The 14,469-nt window shown below is 39.4% G+C and overlaps 1 protein-coding gene across 3 annotated transcripts in view; it reads right to left on the bottom strand.

Moving 5' to 3' along the window:
* LOC139731002 (tetraspanin-6-like) overlaps positions 1–14,469 on the bottom strand; it is a 104,980-nt gene that overhangs the window by 35,878 nt on the left and 54,633 nt on the right. For all 3 annotated transcript variants that reach the window (XM_071641874.1, XM_071641875.1, XM_071641876.1), the window contains one exon: positions 241–995. In XM_071641874.1, the coding sequence (XP_071497975.1) occupies positions 241–306 (66 nt within the window). In that variant the 5' untranslated portion in view covers positions 307–995. The remainder of the gene's footprint in view (positions 1–240; positions 996–14,469) is intronic.

Raw genomic sequence — 14,469 nt, 5'->3', positions numbered from 1 at the left:
TCTGCCAAAGATTTGGCACCAAGGTGGTGGGGGCAGGGGAGTATGGTAGAGGCATCTAGAGAAAACACAAAACCAAAAAGAAATAAATGCACTACACCACCAAAATGATGAAATGCCATGATAAATGGACAAGACAATGGAGGTATGGTATTGTGTATATTAACATTCAATCTTATACTTGTGTCACAAAAAAATTATGCTGTCAAAGTAAAATAGAACTAAAAGATTCCAGCAACTTACCCAAAATACAAAATTTACAACAAAGAGCACAATCTTGGCAAACGTTCCACACGGCGTTGTCGACATGGTGTCTTTGGTTTACTCCTGCTTGCAGTCACAAATTCAAATGAAGGCCTCTGATTGGTTGGATCAGGTGACAACACTCTCCTGATTGGTCAGTGATACTTCAAGCTCCTTCCAATTGGTTAATCTCTTAGGATAATCCTGACAGGATGTCAGAAGATCAAAAATTCCATCAAATTTGATTTATAACAAAATCGTATGAAAAAAAAAAGATGAAAAAGACTGGACTAATAGCCTGTCATTATTCGGTGACCATTTCCAGCGTTGTTTTTCTGTGTAGAGACAATGTCTTCTTTTCACTGCCAGAGAACATTCCTGTTTTAGTTGCTAGTGCAATAGTGAATGGGTCAGCCTCTCATACAAGTCTTGTTTCTATTGGTCAAAGATGTCCAGTATGAGCCTCTTGTTCTCATTGGTGGATTCACAGTCACATGACATTCACGGTAAGTACAAACTGCCAAGAGAATGACTGGCTAGTTTTTCCTTCAGCCTGCAGTGGTCCAACTTATGTGAGGCTACAACGATGAAGTCTTGGACGCACTGTTGTTCGGTTGGGTCAGGGGTCGCTGTCGAGAACATCCAAGTCTTGCCTGATTGGTTGCATCCATGGAGCGAGGGACTCTCATTGGTCAATTAATCCAGTCATCAGTCCCTCAATTTCTGCTTTCTGCTAGGAATGCACCAGCCTGTATCTGTGAATTTGTCAAAAGAGCAAAAATGCCAAAATTTAGACAGAATGAAGTAGAAAAGAGAAACACAAATACATCCCTACCCCCCTTCTTTGACCAACCCTCAATATGCAAATTTTGTTGAGATAGAAGGACTAGCATTGGCCCACTGCCCGGAGGAATTAAGCCACATCTTGATAACAAGGAGCGGTCAGTTTTCAATCAGAGGACTCATCAAGCCCAGCTAGAGATGGTCTGGTCTGATTAAGTGTCATTGATACATCAAATAATCATTGCCAGTGACTTGATTTCTTCTCTCCACAAATGGGTATTCTTTCGATTAATCCTTTAGCACTTAAATGTTGGTTGAAATGTCAACCTCTACTCATTGAATACAGCAGCAGATTTCACACAGGTATATGCATGTATTAAGTAAAATGACCCATGTGTTTCTGGAAAATAAATGGCAGAGAAGGGTGATACAGGGATATGAATCAGAAGAAAAACAAACAGCACCCAGGACATGCAGACACACTGACTTAAGCACACACAAACACATGTATAAATCCGGGAATTTGGGGGTAGTTGAAGTGATTTTTTTTTTTACATAAAGGAGATAAATGGTTTTGCAATGCTTGAATGATATCTTGAGGACGTAAACAGATACTGTATACTATATGCACTTTTTTCTTTCTAATCCATTAAGTCCTACTTGTTCTGGCACTTTAGAGCAGATAGATGCGGTATAAGAGATATGACGCATACAGATGTACACTGCATGTGCTAGTAGGCTTATTATCTACTGCTGATGTGAATGTAATCATTCGGATAAGAAAAAGAAGTTTGTGTGTGTGAGTGTGTGCTTGTGTGTGTGCATGTGTGGGGGAGGGGGTTGTTGTTAATGATAATTATCTAATTTGCAAAAGGGGAAACCTGGGAAATAAGAAGGTATTGAGAAGAGAAAATGTATTCTGAACACCAATAAGGCTTATCATATTAATGTAAAATGACATCAAAATATCTGTGATTTACTCAGTTTATTGCACATTGATTAACCTATGTAATATCAAATGGGGCATCATGACCCTCCCCCCCCCCCCCCAACAGATGTCTTCCACCTGTTCAGTCGATACCTAGAGCAAACTTACAGGGGGTCATTCATACTGACTGATAAAATTCACGATAAGAAACTAACAACATATCAGTGACAGCTATTAAAGTACAGTAACTGCATCAAAAGCCTCCCAAGCCAGTATCCGGAAACACTGTGAACTGAGTAACTTTGCTTGATATCATAACTTTGTCTGATGTTTTCATTTGTGGTTGGAAGTAAGAATCCTCATCACAGAGGATTCTAGAACACTTTTGTCACTGAACTCAGACCCAATACCTGGCTAACCATTTGCAACAGAACAATATGTGGGTATTACACATTAAGAGCTGGCTGGCCAATTTGTTGTGTACTTATACATGTGTACAGCCACGACAAATATTCTGTACAATATGATGCCTAGCACTTTCCTGGAAGTACACATGGAAAAGCTCTAAGATCATGCATATTATATTCAAGTTACCACTTGTTACCAGTGAAAATGAGCTCCCTTGTAAACCACACACACATGCACACAAAACAACAACAACAACAATTAACCAGTAAAACTTCCATTGGTTAAAGTACAGCATCACATCATACACACTTGGAAATCACAATTTGTAAGTCTTCTCTGTCAAATTAACTTGCAGAGTTTACAGAAACCTGTTTGAGACCTTTAATACACACAGTGGTCTGTGGAGTACCTATGCTGCTTAAAAAATGCCAAACATGGACCTTGAAAGGCAGAAAATAAAGAATACTCTAGGGAGACTGGAAGAGAGGCTAATTAACCCCAGACAGACAAAAGACAGCTACCATCCCAGCTTAGACAGTTAGACAGAAACAGTTGCCAATCGATGAGAATCAAACAAATCAACATCGGCTGCGAATCTAACCTATGACTTTAAACAAGGGTCTGGCGCTATGCACGATAGAGACATTACCAGCCAGTGACCTCATGAACCGAAATATTGAACACGTAAGATGCAGCCGGAGGAGAGCGGCGTTCGGGAGTTACGTAGGGAACTCTGGCGGCGGGATTTATATGCCAAGGACCCCCCTGCCTCAACGCATTCTTTGGATGCTTCCTCACTGGCTTCACAGCGGCTGGCTACAGCGCTATCACTAGCCGCCGGGCTTTCATCGTCCATTTTCATTCTGAAATTGATATCTCGATGTCTAATTACCCCGCTGGGTGCAACGACTGCGTCATCTGCGGGGATGTGCTCCTTAAAGGTAAACATTAGGTATCAGAAATAGAAACTCTGTTCTGCCGCCATTTCAAACAAGACAAGAAAAGCTCACTCTACACCACCTTATCTTAATAGCCTGTCTGTTTCTCCTGAGCTAGGTGGATGATACCAATGGATAAAACAGAAAACATTTATGCCTTGGGTACCATTCAGGGAAAAAGCATGTATCATGCAATCTTTAACTGGATCAACTTGTCCACCTTTTTCTATAAAGTTTACTAAAAACACACTTGTAATTTCATGACTATCCAAAGAAAAGAAATATCCACTTTTGTAAAAACCTTTTTAAAATTGTGTGAAATAGATTGCCTCCCTCATTATAACAGAGTTTGACATTACATGAATCCTCTACATGCAAGAAGTTTTTCAAACGGATGAGTGTAAAAGTTTGATATAGATTCTGAGACAAGTCCATTTCAAACTCTTAACCCATTGAGGACGAGTCTCGAGTATACTAGGGCACATGTCTATGGGAAATGTGTGTTGTAGCAAAGTCAGTCCGTCCTCAACGGGTTAACATTCTTTTCTGAGCCCCAATCATATCTTCTCATGTGTTGGCACATGGTATTGGAGAAACACCCACTCCTTGGAAAAAAATTGTGATGATGGTGACTCTGCCAAGAAGGTTCTCTTCAAATTAGGGATGCAACCTTTACAAAAGGCCTTCTCCTGACAATTTGTCAAAGATTTGAGAGGTTTCCAATAAAGCTTCGACTTCAGCAGCAGTAATTGCACCATTATGGTGGAAAACTTGCTGCGGACACGAAACCGTGGACCAGATTTATTTGGTTTCTGCTCCCACTTAGGCAGGGTGCTGTCACTTTAAGATGTAAATAAATAAATACAAAAAGAGAAATGGCTCCCAGAGCTTAAAGGAACTAAGCATAAATTAGCAATGAAAGTAAGTTCAAACTGATGCTTAATGTCACACCTTTCTTGCACTGATTCTGTGCATGATTAGATTATACTTTGTACTAGTAAATAATTCCTGCAAACCTTTATACTCTCCCATATTTTCAGAATATTGCAAACATGTACTCTTCATATTAATGATGTTGGAATCTATTGTAATGTTCTGTAAAGAGGAATTTAGTTACATATGCTCGTCACATGAGGACATTTCTCATCTTATGTCAAGGTAAATCATATGCAATTCTACTCATATAATGTAGATATGTGTGTGTGTGTGTGTGTGTGTGACTGAAGTAATAATGTGTCATAATGTGCTTTAAGCACCATCATATGCTGAAAAGGTACCATATACTACAGGAGGCAACCAGTCTTATCATTATTATTACTATGAAGGACGAAAAACTGTAAAGGTATCATTGAAATTGGACAAATAATAAGAAAATTATGGGAAAGAAATTTACATGAAACAGTGAAATCCCAATCACACATAAAGCACAGACGATGTGATGTCATTATATCGTAAGTCTGCAGTTGATCTAATTCTTTGCCTGATCCCCTTAAAACCAATACAAATCTAAAATTAATCATATCCTTCTATTCAAATTTATTCAGGCACAGTAAAGGTTGAGCGATTATTATGTTGTTGTTTTTTTAAAGAATGTATCTTCAGATTCCTGGGGTAATATTTAGCTCCCACCATGAGCAAAAATAAAAAAATAATAATAAAAGAAAATAAATCCACATATGGGAAACGAGACCCACTGTTCAAGAAAAGTTCTTCTTTTTGGATCTCCATGAAATCAAAGGGAGAAAATATTAGACAATTAAAAAAAAAGACAAAACTGCATTTTGAAGTTCGCAAGCAGAAAACATTTGGAGAGTTATCATGTTATGGAGGATGAAAAAGCTATGGAAAATTTGGAAGAAAATGGGATGAAAGGGATGGTACAGTATTGGTGGAGATGAGAATCCGGCTTTTAACTTTTGGCGAGATACCAAGAAAACACTTCTGAACTAGTACAGAGCATACCATTTTAAGAGGAATTCACAATTTATTTGATGAAAATCGGGTTTGGAATGACGGAAACATCCAAAAACAAAGTAAAACAAAGCGATCGTAATAAAAGGTGGGTCCCACACTTTATCAGAATCGCTCTGTTTTGGATATCTCAGCCATTTCAAAACCAATTTTCATCAAATAAACGTTGAATTCCTCATGGAATTACATGCTCTTTCATATTTGATAAGAGGTTTCTCATTATCTCACCAAAAAAAATGTCAGAAACCTAAAATTAGGTCTCAACCAAAACCATACGGTCCCTTTACTATAGTCAGCAAAGCAGGTTAAAGTTGACTTCATTGCCAAACCTAGGATTGAATATCTGGGAGAAGTGGAGGGGAAGTTATTCACCACTCCGCTGCAGACTGGTAGGACGGATTGTGTTCTGTCTTTGTTTATGCTGTGTTTACACTCCTGTGTTTATCAGCGCCCCCAGCCCCTGTGGTCTTCATCAGATGGGAGTAGCTGTAATCACACAGGCGTGAAGGCTGGAGAGATACCAAGGGGGCGTAGCCCATCTAGAGTAGGGGGAAAAGGGTGCACCCTGTGGCAGGAATGTGGGATAATGTTTTGCCCCCACCGCCCGCCAGCCAAAACATATTCAGGGAAACCAAAACCACTGTTACATGAAAAGTTCATCTTTTGGCTCAACATAATATTAAGGGGCAATTCCATTCTATTTCGTTGAATTTGGTACAGAGAGTTTTATCGTCAATCAAAACAAACAAAACAGTGCAAGTTGCCTCTCAATTGTAAGAGAGTATGAAAGTTAGGGAATCTTAGAGTTTTTGTTGCTTTCCAAAAATGATATTGTTATTGGTCATGATAACATTCCAAGTTGATCAGGTACTGATATTACTGAAGTATGTCTTTCCCATTAGATGTTTACATCAATAGCAGTAGAAGATTAGTTTTGGCAATGACTTTGCACTACAGCAAATTTTCCTTCAAAAAAGTCAACAGCATAATAATCTGATGCCAAAGACTCTATTTTTATTTCATTCAACAATATGCAATATAAAAAATCAAGCACCTGAATCTGTGAGGGGGGATTGTATTCACCTTTAATGTGCATTATTTCTTTTTTTGGTGAAAGATCTCAATGGATTGTGAAAACATAAGATTTTGAAATGACCTGTTACCTTCTAACATGACTCAGAGAAGTCCTAGGCAAGGAGTGATCTTTGGATTTCCTTTGAAAAGAGCAGAGAGTTTCCTTTCATCTTCTGGCAAGACTTACAGGACAAGTTCACCTTCATAAACATAAGGATTGAGAAAATGCAACAATATTAGTAGAACACATCAGTGAAAGTTTGAGGAAAATTGGACAATCGATGCAAAAGTTATGAATCTTTTAAATTTTTGCGTTGGAACCGCTGGATGAGGAGACTACTACAGGTTGTGAGTTATATGCGTACAACAGTATAAAGAAAATGTAAAAGAAAATTCAACATATTTTCACTTTTTTCGCATAATAAAAGAGCACTTGACTTGCCTCTTTCTAAAGGCAGGGGGAATAATATTACCCATAACATTTGTTGGTAACGAGTCAGGGGAATGTGTACTTTTTTCAAAAGATGGAATTTTGTGAAATTTTCTTTATATTTTCCTTATATTGTTGTACGCATGTGACATCTAAGTTATTCATACACTGCAGTAGTCTTCTCATCCAGCGGGTACTGCACAAAAACTTCAAAAATTCATAACTTTTGAACGGATTGTCTGATTTTCCTCAAACTTTCAATGATGTGTTCTACTAATATTGCTACATTCTCTAAATCCCTATGTTTATGAAGGTGAACTTGTCCTTTAAGGGCTTTTTACACTTGCAAATTTTTGCTTAGTCCCGTACCAACAGTGGGGCTAAGGGGGGGGGGGGGGGTGGGGGGGGGGGGGGGGCCTTAGCCCCACTGTTGGTACCGGACTTTCCTTAGCCCACTTTCATGACTTTCTGTTTACACTTGTTTTTGCCAAAGTGGGCTAGCCCCACCGATAATCCCGTACTATCTGGCCCTGCAAAATAGCAGGGTTAGCACCGCAATTGCGGTGCCAAGCAAACGAGTGTAAACAGAACGAAAAAATAATCCGGGGCTAAGCGACCGAGACGAAGTCCGACCCCCACTGACCAATCAGAAACAAGGTAATCAAGTGCTGCCGGTGCGTGCGTGTACTTGTACAGTGCACAGCGTAATCATGAATATTTGTGTGGTTTGGAAAGTACGGGAATAAGAAATACGAGTGTGAAAAGGTCAGTTTTCTCCTTAGCCCAGGACAAGAGCTTAGTATGGGATTTATTGGCGAGTGTAAAAAGCTGAAAAAATTGGTACGGGACTAACGATAGTCCTGGGTCAGAGAAAGTACGGGGTTAAGAAACACAAGTGTAAAAAGGGCTATAGAAGGTCTCCTTGCAATAACTGTGTACCACGTACCACAGCATCCACCATACCACAGTGTAAGCAACACTACTGGATTTTCTGTGCTAATCAGCACTCAAACCACACAAAGGATTATACTTCCATTTGACAGAGACACATTATATGCCACTTTCATCCACATGACAACAGTAAAACTAAAAGCTCTGACCACTTTCCCATCTAGTTGACACACCCTGCTGCTTTTACAGGCTACAACGAACTTATTTCTTATTGACACATACTCCTTCATCCCCCATCTAAACTCCCAACAGAAAGAACCCACCTCCTTCCCCCCCCCCAAAAAAAAAAAAAAAAGAGAAAAAAATTTCTACAGACATCCATATTGTTACATCTATGACTAAAGCACTATCAAGGTAACCACGAGGATCAGAAATTTACAGCCGTGCGTACGTGTTTGTGCAACTGTCCGTCCATCCGACTTGTGGACAGACTGGTCCATCGGGCAGCCACGCGGTCAAATATTGACACCAGCATACGTGGTGTGTGCAGTCGGTGCACGGAGAATACATTAACCCAGTTTGTGGTAGACCATGTATAATGTGTAAACTGTGCAGTACATTGCACTGGGATTCTTTTCCCAGACTTCCCACCTCCACAGAGAAAATGACAGAATGAAGATCTTTACAATCTTGTGAAAACTTGAAACATTTTCCTGAATGATTTCTACCCTCCCCCCCCCCCCCAATTTTTTTTTTAAAATCATAAGAATAACAGAAATTATACTCTAAAAAGTTATTAACCCATTGAGAACATACTGATTTTGCCAAAACACGCATTTCCCATAGACACCTGCCCGAGTATACGCGGGACTCGTCCTCAACCGGTTAAGAACTGTTCGTGTGCATTATATATGCAGATAATACACTGGTATAAACATAAAAAAGTACATTGTATGCACTCATTACATTTTGCATATAGGCCCTATATATATGCATGAATTAATTCTTGTGGATATTAATCGCTCCACACCCCTATTAAAATGGATAAGGCCCATCACTCGTAAAGTCCCTACCAAATACTTTGCATTGGGTGACAAATTCTTTGAACTTTTTTTTTTGCCCTAAACATTCATACAATGTATTTTGTCTGCTTATCATTATCGATATTTTCCATAACAAGCGGTAATTAAAAAAAAATATCAATCATTTAATAATTTTTTCTTAAATATTGTCTTGCGTGCAATGTGGTATCGTCTGTAGGTTAACACTTATAAGTGGAAAGTAATATTCAGGGCTTTTAAACTTACAAGCAAAAAAAAACCAACAAGAACAAACAAACAAACAAAAAACAAACAAACATGAAAAACCTTCCTAGAAAGTGGATTTTTTAAAAAATAAAACTCCACAATCTCATTCCTTTTTTGCCATTGCAAATGCTCACTCCCAGGTTCGCTAGTTTTATTTGCTGTTTTTCGGGGTTTTTTTGGTCACATGACAGGGCTCATTAGAGTTCTCTAATTCTTCACTGCCTGATGTGAATCAGCAAACTTTCTGCCAGGCAAACGAAGCACATAGCACCCCACATCTGGTTGGCCAGCTTCTAGGAGGCTGCTAAACATAGAGGACAACAATAGTTATGTTCAGACGACAAGCCTTAACCTCGAGGTTAGGAAACCTGGAGGTTAGGGCTTGTAGTTAGGGACCGTGAAGACGCACTCGTAGTTAGCTAACCTCAAGGTTTGCTCGATGTTAAGAGCCACAAGAAATCTCATGGTTAGCGCTCTAACCACGAGCTGTGGGGGTACCCACTCTAGTTAAGCACCATGTGGACACAAAAATCAACGCACTCAAAGGGGCAGGAATGTAACCTCGAGGTTAAGATTCGTCATGTGGACACACGTCAAAGTTAGGGGGCAAGAGCTAAACCTCGAGGTTTCCTAACCTCGAGGTTAGGGCTTGTCGTCTGAACATAACTATTGTTTAGTTCCGTCTGTCTGGAATGTGGTCTAATTGGTCACCTGTGGATTGATTGAGGCACTCCCCAGAGTTGGACCCACATAGCAACACTCCCATTAAAGTCACTCTCAACCTGAGCTGGGGCAACTGGCAACATTTTTACAACGGCAGACCTAGGACTGAAAACTTTTGGGTGTAAACCAACCAGATCGAGTGATTAGTGGGTTGGGAGTGGGTCGTAAAGGAAGTGGGTTGGTGGGGAACACTGATTATGAAAGAGAACAAGTCCTTTAGTGCACAATCACTACCACATCCAAAACAATTAACCCTTAGTCTGCTTTGAGTGGCGACTGGCACAGATAACCCCACATCCATTGTACACACTTTTCAAAGTCCATGGCAGTATACACCTCTACATGTAGGTATACCTAATCATCTGTACCAAATTTGAATAAAATCCATCAGGAAACATCTTGTATTGTGCACACAGATATAATGCGGCAGCAGCCTAATATCCCCATTCAAAATTGCCACTGCAAAATATCAGATTTTAATAACAGACATTCAATACTAAAGTTAAAAGACATTCAATAAGTTAAAATACATCTGTACTCTAATAAGTCAACTAATTTTAATTTTGCTTTAAAAATCTATGCTAATAGCTTTCTCTGCTTGGTTGATTTTGATTCAAATTGAAATATTTTCTCTAGAGTAAACACAATTTTCATAGCCCATGAACCCTTTTCTGCATCAATCCAAGTACTGATTCCGTACCACTTTCCAAAAGCAAAACTTCATGCTTTGCCAGCTCCAGAAATGTTTACAGTGCAGACTGCTTTGCAAAATGTGACAACGGTAGAAGAAAAAGTTCTGGACAGTGAAGATTTGGCAGGTTATTTGTGACAAAAGATTTTAAACCAGGAAGCTGCCCTCGTTATACACTGTCCATAAACTGTTTGGAACACACACCAAGAAAAGCACTGAATGTTGTGATTTGGTCATGTGAAAAAGTCCAGTGCTTGTGTTGGACAAAGGAAATTCTGAGCTGTGCCTGAACAAACACAAAGATGAGATCGCCTGGAGTACATCTGACTTAGCTTGTGACTAACTGACCCTATGCACCTACGTCATTAACCCATTGAGAATAGGCTGATTTTGCTATAACACACAATACCCACAGAAAACTGCCCAAGTATACTTGGGACTGGTCTTCAATGGGTTAACACACTTTAAATTTTTGCTACTTGTTTCATCGTGCAATCCCACAGCATGTTTAAGTTGGCATTAATTCATCAAAATCAGACTAGATATTAAAAAAAAGTTCCTACACAGTCAGGATGACTTGGCAGCATAGACACTTGTTTGAACAGATAGAACATCAGCTTAAATACAAGAAACTGAAATCTCCATAAACTTTGAACAGGCACCATAGAGTTCTTAAGATACTGTAAAACATGATATATTCACGGCATGAATTTTTCGCGAATTGGAGCCGACGGCCTTTTTTGCGGCATGAAATTTTCGCGAACTGCCACTGGCATTCAATGCACATAGTGTAATCGAGAACTTTCGTGTGCACTTTAATTTCGCGAATCTTGGCACTCGTGAAATTCGCGAATTAAAATGCATGCAAACATTTCTCGTTTTACAGTATATTACAGGGGTTCATACCAAGAAGATATGGGGGGGGGGGGGAAGGAAAGTGAAAACCTTAGCATGGTTGCTTTTTTTATTGGGGGGGGGGGCTCAAAATGAGTGATTTTCCTTTCACACCCTAACTGAAGGATGAAGACTTGGCATGCCATCCTCCCAAGGTCACTAGAGGTCGACAAAAGCTGCTAATGAGCTGACAATTTGCCATAAAACATGTCCCCAGGCACCTTATATAGCCTGGTCACATAAACCATGTAGCCTTCCTTCAAGGACAAGGAGCAAAATTGTTTCCCTTTCCCCTCCTCTGATTTCATTTTCAAAAGGGACACTTGGTGAAAGCAATCACAGTGAGACCCATGCACTTACAGCTTGGTTGATTCTGTAAGCACACCATTATATTGTACATATTAAAAAAGCAAGCTTTCCTTGCTTTACTCTACATTTTCCCTATCCACAAAACTGAAACTTACATACCAGATTCAGCAGTGAAATACATCTATGCAGAATGACATTATGCCAACCTCGGGCGCATTTACCTAAAAATTTTCTGAGGCAGAATCATGATCCTATTCCTAAATGCGTTTTGAGGCATTTTCAGGCAAGAGTTGAATGCAACCGTGTTTTCAAACGTGTTTGGAAACGCCGATTAGAAATGCCATTCAAAGGATGACTTGAAAAGTGTTTGAGACCACAATCGCCTTTCTGCGAGTAGAGAAACACAATGCCATTTTGAAACACATTTATATCACAGAGCTTCCTATCCACTTTCAGCTGTTTCTGATTGTGGAGGAAAGTGTGCACCATTTGTGTTTTCTAGACAATGTGTGTGTGCGTGAATGATGAAGGCGTATTTGGTGGTACACAGTTGACTTGCACTTCCCGGGTCGAATGGCACAAAGTAGCTGTGCAGTGACAACACTTAAATCGGGATAACAATATGATGGTTAGACAAATGCAAGATGCAGCACCTCGAGAATCGCATTTCAAACCACCTTCGTAAGTGCCATTCTAAATGCATTTTGAAACGAATTAGATTAACACAGCCACTGAAATATCAGATTCAATAGTACAATACATGTAGAAGGATATTATTCCAGCCTCTCTCAGATTAGATTTCTAAGTTTAAAACTGTATTACAGATTTTGATTTTCCTAAAATCACTGCCTTCTTTCTTTTTCTCCACTCCTGTCCTACTTCTCTCTATCTCTTTCTGTCTTCAGAAGTCTGCGTGCCAGTCCTTGGGCACTGGCAGACGCAAGGTGAGGAGAGCTGCATCCACATCACTGTCGCCATGGCGACAGGCACCGGGGCAAGTTGTCTGCTCCCAGTGATTGAGGGAAGAGAGGGTGTGCAGCTTCAAAGGACATAACCCGCGTCCCGCATCACTCGCCAAAAATAGAGCAGCCGAGGAGGAGACTCGGACAAGGATGATGCAGCAGATGCAAGACAATCAGGAGAAAAAAAAAAGACAGAGAATACGAAAGAAGACAGAGAATATGGAAGAACGAGAGACAAAGAACTAGAAAAGAAGGGTAAGATGTTTACGCAGGGATGGGAAATTGGTAAATCTGTCTCATTCGAAGTCATTGCCATTTTGTCGCAGAGTTGGCGCAAAGCATCGATCTTGGCCTCCACTGCTTGCAAATGGGAGATGCATCAATACCGGCAGCAGTGATGCCAAGTATATGACGTCATGTGTTCACTTACAAACCATGATATCTTCACTCACACAGATTTACAGATGGCTTGAAAATACAGCAGTCATGATTAGCTCATTTACTCACATTCAACACTGATTACACCTGAAAAAAAAATCATCAAAAAATACAAATTATAAATATCATACTGTTCTCTTGATATAAACACAGAAATTAATAGATGTAAAACTGACATTTTCTTCTCTTATTTGAGGGGTGACCGTTGCATTTCTAAAATCATACTTTAAGTCAGAATTACATCACAGAAAGTGTGCAAAGCATCGTCTTTTTATAATTGTGCTTATATCCTGAAACTGAAGACCTGATATGTCTTGGCATATCCTGAGTGAGTGTAAGCTATGTCTGTTACATTTACTCAGGGGTCTTTGAAGAAACTTACCAGAATAGTTATGTATGTGCTGAGGTGCCCTACATATACTCAATTAAAGGCATAATTTACCATTTGCAGATGAAACAAAAACCCAGCATTAGAGCTTCAAATTAGTTCTAAAATGTGTGTTAGGGCTACAGAAACAACCAATGCAAAAATTTGAACCAGTGTAATTGACATTAAGTATTGTTGAATATACAAAATGTGAACAATAGTTATAATAAAAATGTTTCCTGATTAAACTGTCTACAGTTATGGTTCAATGAGAAAAATAGTGATATCTCCTTATATTTCAGGCTTTATTGCAAAAATTTTATGTGGTAGGATGTTTTGTGATACAACTTACCCACACATATGCATCAAAAGTGATATCTTTAACGTTTTTAAAATCACTGCTCCCAAAGGTTAACAGGACCTTTAAGAGTAACCTTTCAAATCACAGATGTTGTTTTGCGGATATAAAAATAATTGTCAAGTCTTTATCTCTTTTGTAGCTATGGAAAAGATGATTCCTTTACGGCAACTGCTTACATTTGGGCCTTTAACACTCCGCTCCATAGAAGTCCCATGGGATCGACCTGACCCATGATTCAAAGCAACTTTGTAGCTCCTTAAGATTGAATCCTGGCAAGTTTCCTGAAAAGCTAATGATACACTTTGAAGGGGATGAAAATTGAATCTTATCTCTTGGTCCTACTCCACCTTGTTATTCCCCATGGAGTGCTCAATTGGGCCATCACTGTCAGAGCCACATATTGTACACCTATATGCACATCAAAGCATATTGCAATGCAAGACATCTGAGCTGTAATGCTTTTGGCTATGAAGAAGATTTCCTCAATTCCAACACTTTTTGGCCTTTGGAATCCTGTCTCTGGGCCCCCATGGGTGCCACTTAAAACCTTTTTAAAAAGCTTTGCATGCCCTACCTCTACAAATGATTCTTGCTGAGTTCGAATGAAATTAGTCCATGGGCTTTGAAAGAAGGAGACAAAATGTTTATTCCTTTTTTCTTTCTTTTTTACAGATGTCACTTGATGCAAAATGGACAATTAATGGCCAAAAAGTGATTGCTCATATATAGTATTTACAAATAAAATTCATGGAGA

This window comes from Diadema antillarum, unplaced genomic scaffold (genome assembly GCF_040938485.1).
Source record: "Diadema antillarum isolate AM-2024a unplaced genomic scaffold, OU_Dant_1.0 seq00000348_RagTag, whole genome shotgun sequence".
NCBI classification, from domain to species: Eukaryota; Metazoa; Echinodermata; class Echinoidea; order Diadematoida; family Diadematidae; genus Diadema; species Diadema antillarum.
Note: the sequence above shows the minus strand (reverse complement) of the source record. Positions and strands in the feature narration are given on the sequence as shown.